Raw genomic sequence first — 21061 nt, 5'->3', positions numbered from 1 at the left:
TTCCATCAAGGCTTCCAAGACAGTCCTTGAAATAACGGGTACCATTTGGGTTTGTTTGTATTTCCACAGGAGTAGGAGCTCCCTCTCTAGGAAGCTTGATAAATGTATAGTATATGCTGGGTGAATTCAACATATTAATGATCCTGTGGAAACACCTATAATAAAAAGTATGAATAAGTGTAAATAGACTGACTTAAATTACTTACTTGGAAACTGTATCTGCACTTCTTTGAAACCTTTCCTGAACCCTTCTGTTTGTGTTCCCAGTAGCAGCCATGTACAGAAAGATAGCCAACTGCTCATCAGTTTTCATATATCTTGTTTCACAAAGTCCACCCTTCTTCTCCAATATATCCAGAAGCTTGTTAAAAACATGCTTCCTCATTCCAAATGCTCTCTGGAAGCGTGCTGAGTGACCATTTCGAAGTTCTGCTACCCATTCAGCACCAGAAAGTTTGGACTCATTAAGAGGCTCCTTCACATAATAATGAGCAAGAGATTGTACAGCTTTAGCAGCAGCAAGACAGCATAGTAGAGCAACAGTATTAACCAAATCCTGGTGGTCAGAGAAAGTACTCATAGTAGTGGACAACAGTACAGGAGGGATGTCTTAGAAAATGTACAGAAATTCAATTAAAATATTCATTTTATTTGGAATTTACACTGGAGCATACATTGAGATCATACGACCGTTCGGTACACCCCATGATCTTGTGAAATCATACAGTTGACCTGTTCGGCACACTCCATCATTTTTCGATATTATGATCTGCACACTTTGCAGATCATGATTCAGGGAAATCATGTCCCCGCGCGATCTTGTATCCGAACACCCTCTTATATTCGGAATTGCTCTTGCTCAGTGCTTGTTCTCATTTGTCTCGGTCATTGTGTGGAGCTTGTTCAGGTTATTGGACAACACACCGATCAGTCCGTCGTGGTTCGACTTCCATCCAGGAAGATCCGATTGGGGCTAAATTTTATTTAAAAGTTTGGACTTAGGACAGACACGCACCGAACTCGTCGTATAGACTGTTCGCTCCTCGCGAATTTGTGTACGAGACGCCTGTAGCCTCAAGCATGAGTACTCCTTGTTGTCAAAAGCCGAAGCCTCTGAGCGAGCGTATTCGGTGAGTACCAAGATTTATCTAACGCACAGTTATATTCTGACTCACATCGCTTCAAGGCATTTCACTCCAGCATGGCATGCTGTGAACATGGGTACGCACATTTTACAGTCATTCAACCTAGCAGACTAGCTAAAATTGAATGCTAAAGGGACCGGAGCGATCTCGACGCTCTTTCACGTCTTCCCCTATGGTACCCAAACTCGCGGAATGCAAATTGCAGCGCTTTTCTTCCTTATCCTAAACTTCATTTTCTTCGTCATCCTCACACTATGTGCTGTCGCACGATACACCATATTCCGAGGAATTTGGTCCTCTATGATACATCATCCTGTACAGAGTCTGTACTTGGGGTGTTTCCCGATGGGTTTTGCGACGCTTATTATTGCGGCTGTGGGGATTGTGTATGATTATTTCGGATTCGGAGGAACACGGTTGTTGTATGCGCTTTGGGGACTTTGGTGGTTGGATGTTGCTATTTCGCTGGTGACATGCTTTGGACAACTTCATGTCATGTATGTTGGCTCGTTGCGGTCGTATTTCATGAAAATGCTAAATTAGACTTTTTCAGGTTCACGCGCCAAACACACGAAACGTCTGCTATGACGATGGTCTGGCTGTTGCCTATCGTTACTCTCATCGTCGCATCATCAACAGGCGGAGTTGTCGCTCAAGCAATGATCCCATTCGACGTTCCGCGCGTCTGCCTCACATTGGCAGTTTGCATGGCGCTTGTCAGCATCGGAATCACTCTCGCCATTGCAGTCTTCACTATTTACTTGCACCGTCTAATCGTTCACGGCCTGCCAGAGGGCGTCACTATATTCTCCGCGTTCCTGCCTCTCGGACCACTTGGTCAATCAGGCTATGCTTTTTTGCTCCTCGGTGAAATTTGTCGAGATACTTTCCCGTTAACAGGCGGAGATCCGGTGATGAACGTATTTGCGAACGAGCTAACACCGCATATTATTTATGTCTTAGCGTGGGTGGTGAGCTTTGCGCTTTGGAGCTTCGCAACGTGTTGGTTGTTGTTAGCCATACTCGCACTTGGGGATGTTTTGAAGAGAAATTCGTTGCCGTTCAAGATTACGTTCTGGGGAATGATATTCCCTAACGTACGTTCTCAACTCTGCTTTCCTTTATTTCTTAAAAAACTCACTTCGGATTGGGGGGTAGGGAGTATATGCAAATCTGACAATCCAACTCGGCCGCACACTCGATTCACGTATCCTCCATATATGGGGCGCGATATATGCAGTTGCAACATTCCTGCTTTGGTGCTTCGCGATGGCGCGGACACTTCCGAGTATATGGGACGGGTCGATATTCGAAGCGCCGTGTCTTGCCAAACCGGAGCGAGCTGAACTACTTGGAGAGGATTCAGCTCGAACGAGCGTCGTGGATGTTGCGAACGTTGCAGGTGCTGGCGAGGAGAGGCCTGTTCAGCAGGAGAAACGATGAACATCTTGGTATTGGCATTTGGATAGCTGGATAGACTTGAGATTTTTTTTTGAAAGCTTTAGTAGCAAGGCATGATGAAAACTTTAATTCCTGATTCTGCTAATGTTCTTACGCGACCTCCATACTCTAGTCAGACAAACTTGACATGGAATTTATGTACAAAATAGGTGTGGGTACACGTATCTTTGCACAAAATGCCACTGCTGCAATGGAAGCAGAGAAGGAAAGACAACATCGAGTTGCTGGATAAAGGTGGAAGAGTCGTTACTAGTAGACGCATCGCAAGAATATTATTATTATTACAAACAAGTAACTCACTCAGGCACCAATAATATGCACAAGAATCCATCGTTCTGTCGCAATCCCGTCACGTGCTTTCAGCGCAAGACCCAGCAACTGCCCTCTTGTACTTTGCTTCTACCTCCTCGCATTCGTTTATATACCCGTAAACAGCCCTTGCAAAATCTGGCCCGTCATCATCAAGCAGCTCCCACATCGTACCGATCACGCTCCAAAACGCAGAGAATTGCATGGTCTCAGCGAGGTGAAGAATTTCATCGTGCGCACTGTTGCGAGGCTGTTGTGCAGTATGGCAAGTGGAAAGAAAAGCAAACTCTGCGTTCGGAACATAGCCTTGAACAATGTCGAGCAGTGTTAGCCCGCCATCCCGTAGTCTGAATGAAGTGTTTCTACACGAATTATTGCGCACGCAATCGGCATGGTTGCCTGTAGTTGCCTTCCCCTGCGGAAGGAATCTCTACAGGTCTTTACCCTGGATGTGGATTATGACCGCAGTCCAGTGTCAATAAGGACAGTGATTAAACCTACATCATCATATCACTACTTGGTCATAGGCACCTTGACCGCAGCCTGAAACACCTTGTCCGCAGTATTGTTTATAGCATGCCTTACGACTTTCCGTCCGTTCGGACAAATTCTAGCGTGTGTGTGCAGGGTATAAGAGCAAGCCAGTTTGCGCCGAGTACACAAAACAACTAAGAACACTCAATTTCAAAGTTCACAGCGCTGTTCGATATGTCTATACCAAAATCAGCTCCCCTCAAAGTCGGCGTTTTATTATGTTCTGTGGGCGTGCAGTTGCTTGATCTTGCTGCAGTAGACCTTCTGGCTATGACCACGCCATTCTATCTCAAGGCGTGCGGACTTCCGGAGAATATCGTCAATGCTGGCCATGACTTCGAGTTTCGCTACATAGCGGACGTTATTAAGGGCAATAAAGATGCCCCAACGTACGCTGAAGTGACAGCGAATGTGAAGGTTCACATTACTGTGAGTATACATAAGTTAGATCTTATCTTCACTTGTCTGACATCTTTACTGAACCATGCTTATTCGAATATAGGACACGTTGGATAGTGTTGATAAGCTCGACTACCTCGTCATCCCAGGTCCACCACCATCATACCAACCCTCCGCAGAAACAATTGCGTTCATTCAAAAGCACACTGCGTCCGTCCACGCAGTACTTATCATCTGCACTGGAATCCTCCCTGCCGCGTTCTCCGGCATCCTCTCTGGTAAACGCGCCACCGCGCCACTCGGTATACTCCCGCTCCTGCGCGAGAAGCTTCCGGACGTGAAGTGGGTTGCGAAGCGTTGGACTGTGGATGACGAAAGGAAGATCTGGACGAGTGGAGGCGTAACGAACGGAACAGATTTGATGGCTGCGTTTGTTAAGGAGTTGAATCCGCAGGTAGGAGACTTGGCGTGTAAGCTTGCTGATGTTGGTGAGAGAGGAGAAGATTATCCGGAAGAGCTGTTGAAGATGAAGTGGGAGCTCAAGTGATTGGGGAAATGTAGCCCGTAAAATGCTGGCATTGATAAGAATTTGTAAAGGATAAAAGACATGCATATGCATGAGACAGCTTTTTCAAGAGATGACTTTGTAATACATAGTTTACTTGGAACATGTTTCGACGATTGTTGCGAACATTTTTACATGTGCCTGCACGTGTATCCCTACAACTTCAAAGCCCGACGAATCTCTCTAAATGTAGACCAAGTCAATGCAGGCGTGCATCTCGGCCTTTCCCGATAACGTATTATCATGTATTTGCACATCACTTTATTACAACTCTTCCAATTCCAGTATCTTGCGTCTTGCGCTTTACTATACCTTCTGCCAAAATATCTTAGCCACGCATACACAAGTGTCGATAATCCTGTGGTCCGACAGACTCTGTATTGATCAAGCTGACTGTTAAACTCGACTTCCTCGACCAAACAGTCTGTGCTGTCCATTGTGGATATAATATTTCTAGCCCTTTTGTGAATACCGTCGATTGCAACCTCAATGGTGGCAACTTTTCATGGTGAACTCCAACACTCCCGAATCAGCAAAACCTGTACCGATTTCCTCCCTTAATGCGTCCCTTGTCAATGAGAAATTGCGTACTGCCGGAATGTCAGTGAAACAAACTTATAGATATTTCTCTGATAGGTAGCTGACTAAACAAACTTTTGCTGACTTGTTTATTTGCAGCTTGCTGTCTTACGATCACGAGCACCAGCTCCTTATAGTTCACGATGGAGCAAATCACGCATGTCTGATAGACACGTCGTTAATCCTTGATTCAATGCTTGCTCTCCCAGGTTTGCGGGAGAATAAGACGGTCGTTAGTGTTATTGGATACTTAGAACATGTGGAGGTAAGCTTTGCTTTTTAGGGTGCACACAGTCTACTATTCATTATCTTATACTCCGTATGGCTGAGTTTGGTTGATATGTCTAGGGTGGTCTTCCGATCCCGATTATTCCAGCTTTCGTAGATGCACCAGTGATTGACCCTACGTTGATTGTTCGCGCGATTTTGGTTACACCCACTCCTGATCTGAACCTTGGATACTGGGAACATGCGATAATGCAGGTGGACAAGGGAAACGAATAAACACGCCCGCCCAGTCAAGCAACGTGTATATCATTAAAATTCAAACATTTGCTCTTCAGTGCTCCAGGCAAATTCGTTTACTAATGCATTGCCACATTTAATACATACTACAGAGCTTATTGCAGCGTCGTTCAAATGGTTATATACGTGATAATAAGCCATCGTTCAGTTTAAATGCTGTCGCGCACACCAATTTCAAAGTCTTGCAGACACCCTCTTATAACCCCATTCGTACCAATTATAATAGCTGTGAGCGTCTGCTGCGTGAAAACTGGTCTTGTCCAGGGAGCCGTGATGCAACAAGCATGCAAGTGCACTTTCCAGCCAGGTTCCTCGAATCCATAAGTAGTGTCTGGACTCTGTCTCTAATCGTTCCGCTTACGTGATTTCATATTCCGTATATGGTATGACGCGTCAATTCGGCATGTGTGAGTATCGCACGTCTCATTAGACCCGTCTATCATTTGTCTCTCAGTTCTACTCCCTCTGTTTCCAATCCACAACACGGCGAGCTGACTCGGCGTTGGACGCATTTACATGAGCCATCCGCGCTTTTTAGCGGGCGTGAGTAGCCATGTTCTCGATCGGTGAGTTGCTCGTTTAGAAAGGTTTTTTGAGTTTTCTGACAAACGTAACGTTCTCGAGTTCGGTGACTACTGCTCAGCTCAGGAATGCCCAGCCGTCATGTTTCAAAGCAGGACTATACACATCCAGCAATGCGCCCGCTATCCTGAGCCTACGGTATCGAAATCTTTCAAACAATAATAGGTATCACCATGTAGTGAACCATGCCACCCGCTCCTTTCCTCACACTCGAGCCTTTGCTACAAACGTTCCGCAAACCTCGACCAAAGCCAAGGAAACGGAACCTCCACCTCCTCCCGGCACAAGTAAGAAGGTCAAGGTAGAGCTAAGGCCTGGCCCGGCGAAGCCTTCCTCAATTTCTCCAAGTACGAAGGCTAGCAGTAACCCGACCACATCACGTACACCGCCCACTCAAACTCAAGGGTCGACGAATGTGAAGCCACACCCAACAAAGCCGCCACCTTTGTCAGCAACTTCTCCGAAGGAGGAGGCATTGAAGGAGGTAGAGGGCAAGAAGATTATTGACATCGCGAAGAAGGACATGTATGATGCGGCGCAGCACGGTATCTTAAAGCCTCCACCAGCCGACGCAAGCAAGATTGGAAGGCTATTTCATCAAGCAAGGGAGCTTTTTGTGCGTGTTTACCTACGTCCTTTTCCCTTGATTTACAAACGATGGTCGTAATTGCCCAAAGAAATTCTATTGGGCGGGCTTGAAGTTCGTCTTCGCCCATAGAAAGGAGGCCCAGAGACTACAGGCGCGTGTTAGAAGTGGAGGAGCTCCTTTAACGTGGAGAGAACACAGATTTATTCTCACAAATAGATCGGACGTATTCAAGTAGGTTGTTTACTAGTCAAGTCGCGCAGGCACATTCTTACTATACGGTCTACGTGTCTCCAAGACTTGTTCCCTTCCTTTTGACCGTCATCATTGCCGAAGAGGTCATTCCGCTGATTGTGATGTACGTTCCGGGTATGCTGCCATCGACGTGCGTGCTCCCCTCGCAACGGGCGAGGATTGAGGCGAAACGCCACGAGCGTCAACGTGGAGCTTATGCACTAGCTAAGGAGCTCGGTGTTTTCAAAGATATTCCTGTCGAAGAAGTGAAGCTTAGATCCTTGACCAATCAGCAGGTCAACCTGTTGTGCAGGTGAGATTAAGCAATTGTTGCTTGCGAGAAAAATCTGACTTTTTCGAACTATTCAGTACTGTCGGAATCTCCTCTTGGGGAATTTTGGGCATGCAGCGCCATCGATTAAAGATCTATCTTCACAGGCTTGTTGTAGAGGATAGGCTGCTTCTTTTGGAGGGTAAGGGGGCCAAATTAAAGCAAGCGGAAATTACATCTGCCTTGTATGATCGTGGATTGTCAGTAATTTTTCTTCTCGATATCGCATCCGCACTCTGACTGGTTTTCTTGAAGCCTTGCAGAGTCTTATACACCTAGTCAGCAGCGCGATCGATTGCGGTGGTGGTTAGAGAATGTTCATGGCGAGACGGCTGACTCACAGAAGGCACCTGAAGATGTCGGGGCGGAATTACTCGTTCTCATGCACCAGGAGGCTCGCTCGGACTAATAGCCTGTATCACATTTAGACCGTTTCGCGTCCTGAGATTTGTGCCACTTCATTCGTTCGTGTGTCGATCTACACGTAACTCGCCTCGAGTTGGTTTGGATATTGAACCTTTCATAGGCATATAGATAATTTAATTCCACATTAATCCACAGCTCAAATATTAAATATTCTATACACATAGCAATAGGGACTGCTTGTGGACGTGGCAACTGTAAGATCTCAAGGAAAGCCTCTGACTTGTCTCATGAAAGTGTAATTGCCAACGGAACGACATGAAGTATGTGTAGTTTGATGACTGTAAGGATAACAGGAAAGTCTATTAGTCAATTATGACAGGACCTTGTCTTTTGGGCAATACTTGATGAACATCAGCTTGGCCTACTTGCCATCCTGAGCACAATGTATATCTTTAAAAACATGACCAATCATTGTAATTGTTATTAATGGATCAGAAACATTGAAAGATATGGTAGGATAATACCAGGCTTCACAGGTACATAGGACATTGACAGAATAAAACAGGCATATTCAAACATAGATATCACACGATACAAAGTAAAAATTCACTTTCTCCTGACTAACTTGAGTGGGACCTCGCCAATAAGCAACGCTTGGCCAAACCCAGGCTTGAGTATTCGCTTCCTCCAAGCCTCTTTGCTCTCACCAGCTTGCATCACGGGGACGACACGCCAATCTCTCAGCAACAGAGTCAAGAAGCACACCGACTCAACTTTGGCAAACTTGTGTCCGAGGCAGGTGCGTGGTCCGTATGCGAAGCCCGTGAATCCCTCAATTGTTGTCGCTGGCGAGGACCCGGAGACTTCATCAGCCTGTGTAGCGAGTGCAGTAGGTGCTGACGAAGATTTCCCCGATTTCTTCCAACGACGCGGCCTGAACTCTTCCGGGTCAGGGAAGAGTCGTGGATCATACGCTGATTTAATATGAAAGTTCTGTACTTTAGAAAAAATACTGAAGTAAGCTGAGTAAATTGCCATACCTATTCCAATTGTGTCAATGTAAAGCGCTGTCCCTTTCTTGACCGGCAATATCTCCTTGATTTCCGGGTTATCCCTTCGTGATAGGGTGAGCGTTGTATCTTTCGAAGCGATTTCGGCCATTAGCCAAGCAACAGCTATATTGTCATCAAGAATATGTTCAGACAACTTGCACATGAACTGTAAACTTCCTTACGGAAAAGCCGTACGCCCTCATAGACACAGGCTAACACGCCATCGAGCTTATCAAAATCGTCAAACGTCTGGCAGATCGTTTCACTTTTTAGATTTTGGACTCTTACTTAGATAAAGAAATGACTAACCAGCTCGCGATCGCCAACAACATCTACTATGGACCTATAAACCCAGTCTTGCTCTTCTGGGTAAAGGGCCAATAAAGCTAGAGTGACTGCAAGCGAATTTGCGGACGTTTCTGTACCGACGTCACAATAGTTAGAGCTAATCTATTCAGCAATAGTACTGGAATGATAGCCTTACCATGTCCAGCAAATGTCTATAAGAGAGCATCACATCAAGCACATAACTTTGTAAGGAGAACCAAAGAGCACTCACGAAAGCGAAGCAATTTCCAATTAACTCCCTATCTGAGAGGCTTTGCTTACCCTCAGACAATCGTGCATTGACAAGTCTACCGAACACATCTTTGAGGTTCTCAGTCGCATTGGCTTCCCCGCCCTCTATGGCCCGAAGCTTTTTCAGTTCGGTCTCGCGTTCGGAAATCCGTTCACGCATGAACTCTTCAAATTGGTTGTATGCTTCGTCTATCCGTTTCAGTTTTTCAATCCCCAAAGAATATGCCCATTTTGGAATGAGGCCTCTTTCCATAATGTACTTGGCGACATCTAGGATCATCGATTGGGCTGTGAGCCTCCCGCTATCATCCCGAGGAGGCTCATTCCAAGACATCGGGATATTGAAGCCCACAATGGCAATGAGGAACAGAGCCAGCTGCGGTCATTTGAGAAGCTGAGGAAGCTGTAATAGTTGCTATACAGACCTTGTGTGTTGCCTTGCTCATATCCGCCATAGGCGTTTCATCTACATTCCGCCAGCCCTCCTTGTCAAGCATTTCAGAATACACCTTAATCGTCGTATCCCACACATTTTCATACGTCGAATGGTTAAATGCTGGGGCAGTGATGCGCCTGTGCCTCTTCCAAACGTCGCCAGTCGAAGTTACGACATTCGTGCCAAGCATGCTGACGTGATGGTTAGGAAGTAATAGAGATAATGTAAACGCACGACGCACTCCAAGGTCGGATTTGGAGCCTTGTGGAAATCGCTATTCAACGCCAGACTTTGATACAAGGCATCCAAGTTTGCAGAGAATATACACGTCTCCCCGTAAAGGACAGGCGTGAAGACCACCGTGTTCAAAGGTGCATTTTTGTACACTGTACAGAGCAAACTCCCGTCAGCAGCATCAATGCAGTATGTAAGTATGACGAACACGACTGTCGTTCATGCCAGTGAAAGCCCGTGACGCGCCAGAATGGAGTTTGGGGGAGAAGAAATCCAGCAGTTGACAAAGGCTGGAATGGGTTGTACAACGTGGGCACCCGGCCGCCAAAGTCCTGGAAAAGATACATGGGCTTGAAATATAGCCTCCAGTAGATCGGCACAACTTGCCTTTATACACTTTATTAGCACATGTAACCTCTTTAAGACGTAGGTAGCCAAAACTATCGCTGCAAGAAAGCCTAGCATGTTGAGACAGTGATGATAGTGATGGTGTAGGGTTGAAAGAGTCGTCAGAAAGAAAGGGTACGTAAGTTGACTGATTAGGTTGAGTGGTCAGTTGTCAACTTGTCAATCCAAATTTGGAGCGGTGAATCAACGGCATGCAGCAATGCCTCATCTCTTCATCGTGATAATGATTGTGGAGAACGCGATACACAATTTCCGAATACGGTTGCGTACGGTCAAGGCCGTCATGTGGGAACTACGTAAATTCTGTCCAGAGCGGAAATTACAAGTACATATTTCATTTCGCAGCTGCGTTCTTTACATATGCAAGTGATAACCAATTCTTAGCGTCCCAAGGTGCAAGCATAATCGCCTTCTGTGCAACTTTCTGTGACTCTGCCTTCGCCGGAGACTTGATTCCGGAGATTATTGAAGAAATCGCTAGAAGTCGCACTGCCTCGTGAGCTCCTTCTACATTGTATAAATCCGACGAGTTCAGCAAGCTGGTGAGTAAAGCCTGTGCGATCCCTGATCGACCCTGGGATATCGAGAAAATTGCTAGCTCTTTTCTGGATCCGAGATGCGACGGTTCTGCGTGTACTGTTCCTTGTACTACAGACTGAGCCTTTTGAATATTTCCCTAATAATACACGGTAAGTAGAATTATTCCAGTGCGGGATTAAGCAATACAGGCTCACTTCTGCTAGATAATGGTTTGTCAACAGATTCTCGATGTCTCTTCCCGGATCTCGCCTGTGTCGCTCGTCAAGAGGAAGAGACAATATCTCCGACAAAGCAGCATCTATGAGTGCTTCGTCACCCGTGAGCAAGCCCATAGCAGCAAGAGCGACGACAGCTGTCAAGTTATTCGGATCCTGATTGACACTGTGAATTGCAAAGATTAGTACATCTGCATGTCAAAAGGCTTATCCGCAACGAACCAATTAAACAGCTGCTCCTTCGCTGAATCTCGGAACGCGTCGGAACCAATAGCCCACAGTGCCTTTGCAAGTAGCACAGTCACCTGCCCACGAATGAGAGGATTCGCGCTTGCTATTTCCTGCGCGGTTTCAAACTTGACCAATGCTTCATCGAATTCTCCCAGGTGGAAGCTTGCAATACCACTCCCGAATTGACACAAAGAACGGAGAGCAATCACTTCTTTACTAGGATCGTCTGTGGGAAGGAGCCCGAATGCCGTTTCGAATGTTTCAATTGCTGCTTCGAGTTTGCCTGTCGCCAGAAGCACTCTCGCAAGGCTCGTGTTAGCGATTGCATATTGACGTTCGATGACCGAATCTTCCGTCTCCTCGTAGATTGCTTCGAGCTGTTTGATAGCTTTTGACAAAACCTTCACGCCAAGGTCATCCAGATGCAGTCGTTCGCACACAAGTCCGAAGAGGTGAAGCGCAGATGGGTCATCTGCTTTTCGCCTGCTGTAGCGGTCCAGAGAAAAGAACAGGGGTAGTAACGCGTCTTGTGTTGAGGCATTTGATCGAGACGCCAACATTGGGAGTTTTCGGAATGACCGATACGCGTACTCAATATCTGCAGCAGGCTAATAAAAGGTCGATCAGCAACCACGGAGAAAGAAAGATGACTGTCACAAACCGAATCTGCAGTAAGTCCGACTGCGTGCTCGAATAATGCATTCGCGTCACCGTCATGTCCGTTCGCAGAAGCCACAAGTCCTTGGCCAACCCACGCCAGAGTATAGTCAGGATCAAGGGTCTGTGCCTTCAGCAATACGTCATTTGCAAGTTCGAGGTCGGCGTTGTGAAGATACAGAAGACCGAGGCTAGTCCAGGTGGCTACATCCTGATTATAAAAACTCAATGTATGCGATCCAATACCGAAGGAAATAAGACACTGACCTTCGAATTGATTTCCAGAGCCTTGATGTAAGCGTGCTGCGCAACCATCGGCTTTGACAAGAAATTGAAATCCCCGAAGGCATTCCAAAACGTCGGATTACCAGAATCGGCAAGAAGGGCAAGACGTACGAACTCAGTAGCTTGCTTCTCAGCTTTCTCTTTTACATTGGTAGTGCGAGTCGACGCTGCTATACGAGACACGCCAACTCCCAAGTCGAACCAAGCACTCCCAATGCTTTCCTCATCCTTTGAAAACAACGATAAGCGGAGGCTATATGTAGTCACAGCGAGGCGGAGAGAAAGGGTTCCATCGATAGGTGCAGATTGCGACACAAGTGGATAGTCGATGATGCCAGCTAACCTCTCGTCACTTTGGCCCTTGTGCAACACTGCTAATCGAGCGAACACACTCTTGGCGAGTTCTAAATCTGCGAATACAGAGAACTCTGATAATTTGAGCAGAGCATCGGCAATTGTCTTGAGGGCTAGACGCCTAAATCCAGGGCTTGAGTCAATTAAATCCAGCGAGGTCATGATAGCAAGAAGGAAAGATGTCGATGCTCTTGCTAGATAACCTGTTGAGAGTTCCGTCCGACCTTGAGAGACATAGGTCTCGGCCAACGAAAGCTGCACGGTCGTCTCATCAGGAACCTTTTCCAAGACTTGCATGAACGTTTCAATAGCTTGCAGAAGTTGTCCTGTCTGCCGTCGGACCTCGCCGAGTAGATACACGCACATCCAGTCCTCCGGTATAAGCTCGTGTGCCTTATTCAAGGCCTTCACGGCTGCAGCATGTCGTCCAGCCTTCATATATGCTTCGCCCAGGCGGAGCCATGATAAACCGTCGTTCTCGTTTGATCTAAGAGCAACTTGAAATGCTTGCATTGCCGGAGGATAGTTTCTCCTATTCTAAAGAGAACGGTTTAAACGGCATTATTCGGAGGGAATTTAATTTTTGACTTACCAGTTCGACTACTCCAAGTGCCTTCCATGCCCAGGCATTCGTGGGTTTGTGTTTGGCAATGCTGGTAGCTTCCGCATCGCCCAGTCCACCTCCAAGCCCGCCCTCACCCTCAATAGTCCTCCGTGCAACAACTTCCACGAGATCCCATTCTCTATCCTCGGCAAAACTGTGCGCAAGTCTCTGGGCGGCATCCACTTCTCGTGCGTCAAGTTCGAATGCTTTTTGAAAACATTTGGCTGCACGAGCAGGATCTGGAGGTTCCGCGCCTTCCAAGTAGTAAAATCCCAAAGACGTGAAAGCAGGAGCAAAGGAAGAGGAGCGTTTGAGTGAGGTGATGAAATGCCGATATGCATTCTCTCTGTTGTTGGCTAGGGAATGATAGGTCAGCTGACCTAACTAGCCTAGTAAGCGATTCCGCACCTCCAAGGCGCCAATAACATTGGCCAAGTCGCCACCAAACTCTTGCCTTCCGTTGTTCATAGCCATCCAAAGGTTCGATTCTGTTGAGAACGAACTGAAGTTCTTCAACTGCTACATCGAGGGCAGGTTCTGCCCTCTCCACTAGGCACCATGCGTGCTCCTCTTTTGCTACGAGGCCGACCTCCACATCGTCTGGAAGTTGATTCACAACATTAAGAAATAGTTCTGCAGCGTCGTCCCACCTGCGAGAAGCCTGAAATACGTATGCCCGACCCATCAAACACGTCACGTTATTCGGCTCGAACGAAAGCACGTCATCGAGGACACGGATAGCTCGGGCGTGGTGTTTAGGTGGGAAAAGATGAACGAGGCCTGTTGCAAGTGATGCATTAAATGCTTTCCGTACTCTAACGTGTTCGTCTCAGCAAAATATAATTCCAAACCAGGAGAGGATACTCACTGGGTGAGATCGGTTCCGGTATCTATCCTATGTCGTGCGATGAGTTGAAGCCCCTTCTCTGAAGCAGCTATGGTATTTTGATAGTCTTCTTCAATTACATATATGTCGCATAGCATTCGATGCGCGAGGATCGAATCAGGCAAACCAGCAGTTGCTTCCTGAGACGTGGACATCATCAGAAACATGTATTTGCAGATGCTTTAACTTTAATGCCTACCAGGACATGGTCGAACGGATCACTGTCACTGTCGTCCGGTTCGTCCTTCTCTTCTTCCCCTTCCTCCTCTTCGTCGTGGAGTGGGATATTGTTATAAAGGAAATAGCCACGAATAGCCCGCGTTAGGAGGGAATCCGGAAACAGACCCATATACTTCCGAAGAATGTCAAGCCCATAGTCCTCTAACATACCCATCGGGAATAACGTCAGCTAGGAACAGAAAAATGCGCCGCATGGCACACGGACGTACCGATCTTATCGACATTCTTCCCTTCAACATACAGTGACCATGCAAACTCGTCTGGAATATTCAGAAGCACTATGCCGTCGACCATTTCCTGAACTTCACTTCCTAGTTCGGCCTTAAGCTTCCCTTCGGGCCCGTTCAAACCAAGTGCACAGCGATGCCTGTGTTTGTACCGCAAGAGTTTGGCTTCAGTCTCACGTCGCAGGTCATCAGAGGTATTTGGGTGATTTAGGATCTCATTGTAGAGCTCTGGGAGCTAAACTCCGATTATGAACACTGATTAACCAAAGCTCTGAGTTATTGTGGTTACCTTCGATGTTGTCCATACGCTTAGACCAACTTGTTTCTTGAGAGCCTCTGGGCCGGCACTAGCTGCATCTAATCGAGTCCGCCGCTTTTCTACTTCGCGTGTTATTACATTTGCCTCTTCTGCCTCGGTGAGTGTCACAATCTCTTCAAGCGTTGGTAAAGTGTTGTGTACGGCTGATTGAGTCGCGAATGTCGTTGTTGCCGTCGGAGCAGTTGGATCGGGCGGAGGTAGCGTGGATAGTATAAGATAATATGGTGAATCGGGAAGAAGCAGAAGTAGTGCATCTGCGATCTTGCGAGTCCTTTAGCACAGAGACAACGATATATGCAGGAGAACTGACATCTTTCCTCGAACCCTTTCGCCGACGAAACTCGATGTACTTCTGTAGCTGTTCAGCACACTTGGTTGCATCTCCACTGTCTCTGAGTGAGTCGCTGCACAGTACAAGCATGACATAACATACGTCTTCGAGAACAGGTCCAGTAGCACCTTTAGCGTCTTTGCATACTTATCCCATCGTTCTGTTTGTTCATAAAATTTGACAAGGCCCTACAGAGGCGTCTCAGCACATTGCAAAGCAGTGCATAGTCTCTAGACAGTTACATACTTGCCACGCAAGTGCCTGATCTGGCTGCGATTGCGTCGCGCGTATGTATGCCTGTGGTGCGTAGCATAAGCGCCCGTATAGCAGGTGTGTTAAATGGCAGGCAAATCACTTGCTCACTCTGGTCGAGCTGCCCAAGCTCGAGGAACGCAAGGCCTAGGAACACATTTCTAAAGGTACGATAAATTCTATCAGCACGAACCAGACAATGACTGGCGCATAATAGCTTGTCGCCTAGGTAAATGACGGGTCGTGAATTACTCACGCGTTGTAGTTATCTGGCTCGTAAGAGATGACCTCTTCCGCTGCTTCACGCGCCTTTTCGAAGTTTTTCTTTCCAATGTAATCTCTCGCACTCTTTAGCTTTGACTTAACAAACGTAGTCATGACAAGGTCATGAAGTGAGATGAAGAAATAAACGCGTCTGCGTGAAATGAAGGATAAAATGGGATTACGTAATGTGATATCTTGTAATACACGCGGTCTCGCGTGTTCAACGATTAAATATCAGCGCGTCATTGACAGCTGCACCTTGAAACAATATGCCGACACTCCTCGACCATGTCGACCGCTTCACTTATACCGCTCAGACAATAAAATCAGTAACGAAGGCAGCGTCCGAGCTCCATCCATCTCCCTACGTACGCGCGGTCTTGCGCACACCACTCGGCGATCTTGCGCGCGACGTTGATACGTCTGAACTTGGTCTCTTCACTCTTGTACCCGACGCGTCTCCTCTCTCAGCACCGAGCGATGATGTTGGTGCATCGGCTGCACAAAAAGGCTCCGTGGCACGTGTTGAGTTTCCTGGTGCAACTCCGCTCCGAAAGCCTGCTGGTGCATCTAAGCATGGTCGTCGCGAGAATGACAAGGAGCCTGAAGTGTATGCGGAAGCTGCACTCAAGTACCTTGACCGCTAGTGAGTAATTCTTTTTTTGTTTATTTGGCCGTCCTTACAATGATATGTAGTCAATCAATTCGACCAATGCCTCGGGCACGTCAAGAAGTAGTGGCCATTATTGAGCGACTTAATTCGATTCGCAGCGATATTGCATCGCTAAATGAGACTACTGATCACGTCAGTATAAGCATTATGTCTTTTCTAAAATATACTTACCGTGTCTTAGAAAACCGAACCGGATTCACAACCTGAACCAACAATCCACGATGAAGAGAAACGCATCCAGGAACTCAACATGCGGATTAAACAGTTAAAAGCAAGAGTGTGTCCGTATCTATCCTTCTCTAGATCCAACGTTCACACAAGCATACACAGAAAGAGGTCCTTCTCAAGAAGCAAAATGTACATGACTCTCCGGCTGTCGAGGCAGCGAAAGACAAAGAAGAAGACGCATTCTGGTCAGACCCAGCCACTTCTCGTAAACCTCGCACGGGACGCAAAAGCCTCCTCATTCCGACACTAGCACGAGGCACTGTTGGACCAGATGATAGCTTGCTCCTTGACGCTCATGTTAAGGTCGACCTGGGTGCCATGCTCGGTGACGTATCTATGAACTCGCTTGCGGATGCGGCGCCAACACCGCTACCACCTTCACGGACGACGCAGACTAGTGGAGAAAAACAAAAAAGAGATCCAGCGTCGGTACCATTGCCCTCGTGCTCTCCTTCTCCAGCTCCAGTTTCTGGATTGAATGGAGATGCATCCGTGGAAGCGCCATTAGTAGATGACAGTATTAATATAGCAGATGAAGGAGATACTACCGTAATATTAACCAAACCAAACCGTCCACCTTCACCTCCTCCCCGTGCCGCAACACCTCCAGCCATGCCATCAACGCCATCAAGGGCTCCAGAGACACCGGGACCTCAAATAAACGCGACACCAGGACCTGGAGTGACTGCGACTCCTGGCACAGCAAAGATAGGCCGTGTCAAAATTACTATGGATACTGAACGGATTGCTGTATGCCGTCTAATTTTCTTACAAATAGCGAAGGCATTCTAATCTGGCTACAGGCAAAGATCTGGTCTACAGTAGGAGACATCATCATGCCAGGGCATCCGTTCAACACTGCAGCTGCTGCAACGACGAATAAACCACCTCGTGCAAAAGAGACAGTGTGCGTTGTTTTACCAATCTTACATTAGCAACTGTGTTTAAGTATCATTCAGAGCCCTCCTTCAAAACCTTTCCACGCAGAAACCACCACCCGCATCGCCAGCCGTCTCTCACTCCACCCTATCCTTTACCACCGATCCGTCAACACAAAGTATACACGCTATTCTGACTGCGCACCTACTGCTTGCGCTTATCAACGCCGTTCCACGTCATGGTATGCCACTTGCCGCTGCGAAAGCTGTCCTTGCTGAGGCAAATAAGGGTCTAAGTAGCGGAGCGCCAGTGGATCCAATGGACGAAAGTCTTGGGCTGCTGGGTGGGGGCGATAAGGCGATGGAGACGCGTGCATTATACGGTTGTGTAGCAAAACGATTATTGAAGATTGATCGGACTGGGCGAGAGCAGCTTGTTAAATTTAATGTATGAACCTACTACAATCATCATGTAATTGTATTCCCCCCTATTTTTGTAGTCTGACTGTCTTGTTGAAATCCTATATCTCTTATTTAAATCTCGTCTAAAACAGGTTTGGCGAATCTACTCGCTCGAGGCAGGTGATTTGTCGTGTAGCAAGTTTTTAATGATGCATACTGCTGATGGTAAGCCGTCTCAGATTGCCCAAAATATATCTAGGATAGCTCAAGGACATGTATTTATCGTGCAGACGACGGTGCTACTACAATGGATTAATAAAGCAATTGCTCTTGAGCCGCTGTCCTGAGCGTTTCAGGAGCGACATCCTGTAACTTATTCTTATAGCTCGTCCATGAAGTCACTCTTCATATATTCTTCGAGTTCCGATGTGAACTCACAGTCCGCATGCTTGCTTCTATACTTCTCAACCGCATCTGAAACTACAGTAGCCAATTTGGTTTCTACCATAAGTTCCAACAAGTGCGTGCAGCTCAGTTTGACTGTTTGATCTATCCAGTACGGGCAAGCTCTTGTCGCCGGATCCTTCACCACTTTGACACGAACTAACCATTGAGATTAAGATCTCAGCAGAAGAATTGTGTGAAACAGTTGAGGGAGTGACACACTATGGAATTTATAGGTATGTTTTCTTGTGCCTTCTTCTTTCGTAAAACTGACGAGTTCAACACCTCTCTCGGCCCAATCTAATGAAAAAGCAAGAAGGCTGTGGATAAGTATTTAAATCGGCGTTGAGAATTTAAATGCTTTACTTTTTTTCCACATGGCCGCTGCAGTTGTGATTAGCATTCACTGATGCCCAGACCGTGTAAATAATGTTGCAACATACCTTGTGCTATATCGGAATCCTTTCCTTTGTATGTATCTGGAATGATGGTCTCTGACATGCTGGCGGCTTATAATCAAATGCTGTGATAAGCAGACTGGTAAGTGGGTGTTTCTATAACATCGGATGACGCTGGTAAGGAACTATATATATAGTGACTCAAGTACGAGGATGCAAATAAAGGATGATCAGATTGATTGAACAAAGCATCAAAATTCGTGAATGGAGGTTCCGTTAATTATGACATTGCAATCATACTTTTGCCACATTATCAATGCCGCAACCTATCCTAATTACTAGTGCATGTCTCTGATTGAACAATCACATATCACATAAATCTGTTTTGTAGTATGACCGTCATATTCATGCATATATCAGATGCGGTTGATGGGTAAAGCAAAGTGTGATAATTGATATCGTTATATTTGTAAAATTTAAGGTACCTGTTCCGTAATTAGATCACCTCCGCTTAGTAAACTTTTCCCTGTTTGGACACATGCTAACTCGCCACTATATGCCATTGGCTTGGTATACTGCAACACCTCCAGCCACACCATCAACATCACCGAGGACTCCAGAAACACCAGGGCCTCAAAGCAATGTGACAACAGGACCTGGATTGACTGCGACTCCTGGCACTTCAAGAATAGGCCGTGTGAGTGTCAGGATCACTATGGATACTGAACGGATTGCTGTAGGTCTTTTACATTCCTTGCACTGCGCGCGGGCATTCTCGCAAAGATTTGATCTACAGTGCGAGCAATCATCGTACCATGGCATCCGTTCGACACTACGGCTGCTGCAACGACGAATAAACCACCTCGTGTGAAAGAGACAATGTGCGTTGTTATATCAAACATTTATTTGCAATACGCTCAGTCATTATTCAGAGCCGTTCAACAGAATCTTTCCACACAGAAACTACTATCGCCATCTCCAGCCGTCCACCATTCCACCCTATCCTTTACTACTGATCCATCGACACAAAGCATACACGCTATTCTGATTGCACATCTATTGCTCGCACTTATCAATACTGTTCTACGTCATGCTGCGAAAGCTGTACTTGCTGAGGCAAATAAGGGTCTAAGTAGTGGAACGCCAGTGGATCCAGTGGACGAAAGCCTTGGCCTGCTGGGTGGGGAGACAAAGCGATGGAGACACGTGCATTATACAGATGTGTAGCAAAACGATTATTGAAGATTGATCAGACTGGGCGAGAGCAACTTGTTAAATTTAATGTATGAATCTTCTTTACAGTAATCATCATGTGCTTGTATCTCCTCCCTATTTTTGGTAACCTATCTGCCTCGATAGTCTTATATACCCTCTCCTAATTTGAACTTCTGATACAGAGTTAATGGATATGCTTGCTCAGGATGGGTAGATTCTATTGTATCAGCTGCTCGTGACCCGAACTGCTGATAGCAAGTCGTCCCAGATTCAACAAAATTCAACTTTTATAATCCCCATTTGGCCGTATGGCCAGGTCAATATTGGACAGAGCAGTCATAAGTCGACTTTTCATAGACAAGTATTATCCATGTAGAGGACAGCAGTACTATTACATTTAGATAGTAAAGAGACTTCTGTCGAGTTACTTGTCTTACTATATGACATTTGCAGGATCAATCATCATATAAGTCCTCCATGTAGTCACTCTTCGAATAGTCTTCAAGTGCCTTTGTGAACTCAGAACCCTTTTGCTGACCTTTATATTCCTCAACCTTTTTTGAAACTACAGTGGCGAATTTGGTTTCTATGAAACGATCCAACAAACTTCCACAGTGTATCTTGACAAACTGATCTGTCCAGTATGGGCAAGTCTTTGCTGGATCCTTAACTACGAGCATACGTACTAACCAGTGGAATGCAGGCCTTAGAAGCACTAAGTAGAGTAGTTGTGGAAGAGACTTACTATGGAATTTATAGGTATTGTATCTTGTACCTTCTTCTTTCGTAAAACTGAAGAGTACAACACCTCTCTCAGCCCAATCTAATGAAAAGCAAGAAGGCTGTTGATAAGTATTTAAATCGGCGTTGAGAATTTAAATGCTTCACTTTTTTTCCACATGGCCGCTGCAGTTGTGATTAGCATTCACTGGTGTCCAGAGTGTGTAGAGAATATTGCAACATACCTTGTGCTACATCGGAATCCTTTCCTTTGTATGTATCTGGAATGCTGGTCTCTGACATGTTGGAGGTTTATGACCAAACGCTGTGATAAGTAGACTGGTAAGTGGGTATTTCTGCGACGACGAGTGAT

The 21061-nt window shown here is 46.3% G+C and overlaps 10 protein-coding genes across 10 annotated transcripts; 6 read left to right on the top strand and 4 right to left on the bottom strand.

Annotated features, from left to right (window-relative positions):
- Positions 1-991: 991 nt before the first annotated feature.
- FOMMEDRAFT_123503 (uncharacterized protein) lies at positions 992-2702 on the top strand. Its single transcript, XM_007266916.1, has 5 exons — positions 992-1130; positions 1187-1221; positions 1279-1642; positions 1699-2242; positions 2304-2702. The coding sequence occupies exons 1-5, from the start codon at positions 1081-1083 to the stop codon at positions 2586-2588; spliced, it is 1278 nt and encodes a 425-aa protein (XP_007266978.1). The 5' UTR covers positions 992-1080; the 3' UTR covers positions 2589-2702.
- A 921-nt stretch (positions 2703-3623) lies between these two features.
- FOMMEDRAFT_156650 (class I glutamine amidotransferase-like protein) lies at positions 3624-4395 on the top strand (the record flags this gene model as incomplete). Its single annotated transcript, XM_007266915.1, has 2 exons — positions 3624-3878; positions 3952-4395. The coding sequence occupies 2 exons, from the start codon at positions 3624-3626 to the stop codon at positions 4393-4395; spliced, it is 699 nt and encodes a 232-aa protein (XP_007266977.1).
- Positions 4396-4918: 523 nt separating this feature from the next.
- FOMMEDRAFT_168276 (uncharacterized protein) lies at positions 4919-5621 on the top strand (the record flags this gene model as incomplete). Its single annotated transcript, XM_007266914.1, has 3 exons — positions 4919-5013; positions 5092-5257; positions 5341-5621. 3 exons carry the CDS (start codon positions 4919-4921, stop codon positions 5494-5496), a joined length of 417 nt encoding a protein of 138 aa, XP_007266976.1. The 3' UTR covers positions 5497-5621.
- A 321-nt stretch (positions 5622-5942) lies between these two features.
- On the top strand, positions 5943-7840 carry FOMMEDRAFT_20417 (uncharacterized protein). Its single transcript, XM_007266913.1, has 6 exons — positions 5943-6083; positions 6142-6715; positions 6777-6919; positions 6984-7232; positions 7289-7450; positions 7506-7840. Exons 1-6 carry the CDS (start codon positions 6034-6036, stop codon positions 7657-7659), a joined length of 1332 nt encoding a protein of 443 aa, XP_007266975.1. The 5' UTR covers positions 5943-6033; the 3' UTR covers positions 7660-7840.
- A 256-nt stretch (positions 7841-8096) lies between these two features.
- Positions 8097-10264, bottom strand: FOMMEDRAFT_146883 (cytochrome P450; the record flags this gene model as incomplete). Its single annotated transcript, XM_007266912.1, has 9 exons — positions 8097-8590; positions 8657-8791; positions 8851-8917; positions 8978-9087; positions 9153-9168; positions 9228-9623; positions 9673-9874; positions 9925-10069; positions 10126-10264. 9 exons carry the CDS (start codon positions 10262-10264, stop codon positions 8223-8225), a joined length of 1578 nt encoding a protein of 525 aa, XP_007266974.1. The 3' UTR covers positions 8097-8222.
- Positions 10265-10612: 348 nt separating this feature from the next.
- Positions 10613-15844, bottom strand: FOMMEDRAFT_108426 (TPR-like protein; the record flags this gene model as incomplete). The annotated part of the gene is made up of 16 exons (XM_007266911.1): positions 10613-11001; positions 11060-11246; positions 11303-11919; positions 11973-12179; positions 12236-13144; positions 13200-13567; positions 13620-14026; positions 14080-14237; positions 14297-14478; positions 14547-14799; positions 14854-15144; positions 15194-15269; positions 15317-15402; positions 15461-15511; positions 15570-15627; positions 15723-15844. 16 exons carry the CDS (start codon positions 15842-15844, stop codon positions 10660-10662), a joined length of 4314 nt encoding a protein of 1437 aa, XP_007266973.1. The 3' UTR covers positions 10613-10659.
- Positions 15845-15999: 155 nt separating this feature from the next.
- FOMMEDRAFT_146881 (uncharacterized protein) lies at positions 16000-17963 on the top strand (the record flags this gene model as incomplete). Its single annotated transcript, XM_007266910.1, has 6 exons — positions 16000-16376; positions 16427-16535; positions 16585-16680; positions 16734-17381; positions 17435-17538; positions 17591-17963. The coding sequence occupies 6 exons, from the start codon at positions 16000-16002 to the stop codon at positions 17961-17963; spliced, it is 1707 nt and encodes a 568-aa protein (XP_007266972.1).
- Positions 17964-18290: 327 nt separating this feature from the next.
- FOMMEDRAFT_28795 (uncharacterized protein) lies at positions 18291-18856 on the bottom strand (the record flags this gene model as incomplete). Its single annotated transcript, XM_007266909.1, has 3 exons — positions 18291-18514; positions 18578-18655; positions 18799-18856. 3 exons carry the CDS (start codon positions 18854-18856, stop codon positions 18291-18293), a joined length of 360 nt encoding a protein of 119 aa, XP_007266971.1.
- Positions 18857-19355: 499 nt separating this feature from the next.
- Positions 19356-20121, top strand: FOMMEDRAFT_140939 (uncharacterized protein). Its single transcript, XM_007266908.1, has 2 exons — positions 19356-19634; positions 19686-20121. The coding sequence occupies exon 1, from the start codon at positions 19469-19471 to the stop codon at positions 19622-19624; it is 156 nt and encodes a 51-aa protein (XP_007266970.1). The 5' UTR covers positions 19356-19468; the 3' UTR covers positions 19625-19634; positions 19686-20121.
- A 302-nt stretch (positions 20122-20423) lies between these two features.
- On the bottom strand, positions 20424-20991 carry FOMMEDRAFT_28794 (uncharacterized protein; the record flags this gene model as incomplete). The annotated part of the gene is made up of 3 exons (XM_007266907.1): positions 20424-20653; positions 20714-20791; positions 20934-20991. The coding sequence occupies 3 exons, from the start codon at positions 20989-20991 to the stop codon at positions 20424-20426; spliced, it is 366 nt and encodes a 121-aa protein (XP_007266969.1).
- Positions 20992-21061: the final 70 nt, after the last annotated feature.

Source organism: Fomitiporia mediterranea (genome assembly GCF_000271605.1).
Source record: "Fomitiporia mediterranea MF3/22 unplaced genomic scaffold FOMMEscaffold_6, whole genome shotgun sequence".
NCBI lineage: Eukaryota > Fungi > Basidiomycota > Agaricomycetes > Hymenochaetales > Hymenochaetaceae > Fomitiporia > Fomitiporia mediterranea.
The sequence above is the reverse complement of the archived record's forward strand: the minus strand, read 5'-3'. Positions and strand labels throughout refer to the sequence as shown.

Excerpts from the sequence above, each read along its gene's own strand:
- FOMMEDRAFT_140939 (XM_007266908.1), top strand. The coding sequence starts at position 19,469 with ATGGATACTGAACGGATTGCTGTAGGTCTTTTACATTCCTTGCACTGC.
- FOMMEDRAFT_123503 (XM_007266916.1), top strand. The coding sequence starts at position 1,081 with ATGAGTACTCCTTGTTGTCAAAAGCCGAAGCCTCTGAGCGAGCGTATT. Across the intron at positions 1,222-1,278 it reads ATGGCATGCTGTGAACATGG|GGACCGGAGCGATCTCGACG; the intron begins GTACGCACATTT and ends TGAATGCTAAAG. Across the intron at positions 2,243-2,303 it reads GGGGAATGATATTCCCTAAC|GGAGTATATGCAAATCTGAC; the intron begins GTACGTTCTCAA and ends ATTGGGGGGTAG.
- FOMMEDRAFT_20417 (XM_007266913.1), top strand. The coding sequence starts at position 6,034 with ATGAGCCATCCGCGCTTTTTAGCGGGCGTGAGTAGCCATGTTCTCGAT. Across the intron at positions 6,084-6,141 it reads AGTAGCCATGTTCTCGATCG|TTCGGTGACTACTGCTCAGC; the intron begins GTGAGTTGCTCG and ends AACGTTCTCGAG. Across the intron at positions 7,233-7,288 it reads CAGGTCAACCTGTTGTGCAG|TACTGTCGGAATCTCCTCTT; the intron begins GTGAGATTAAGC and ends CGAACTATTCAG.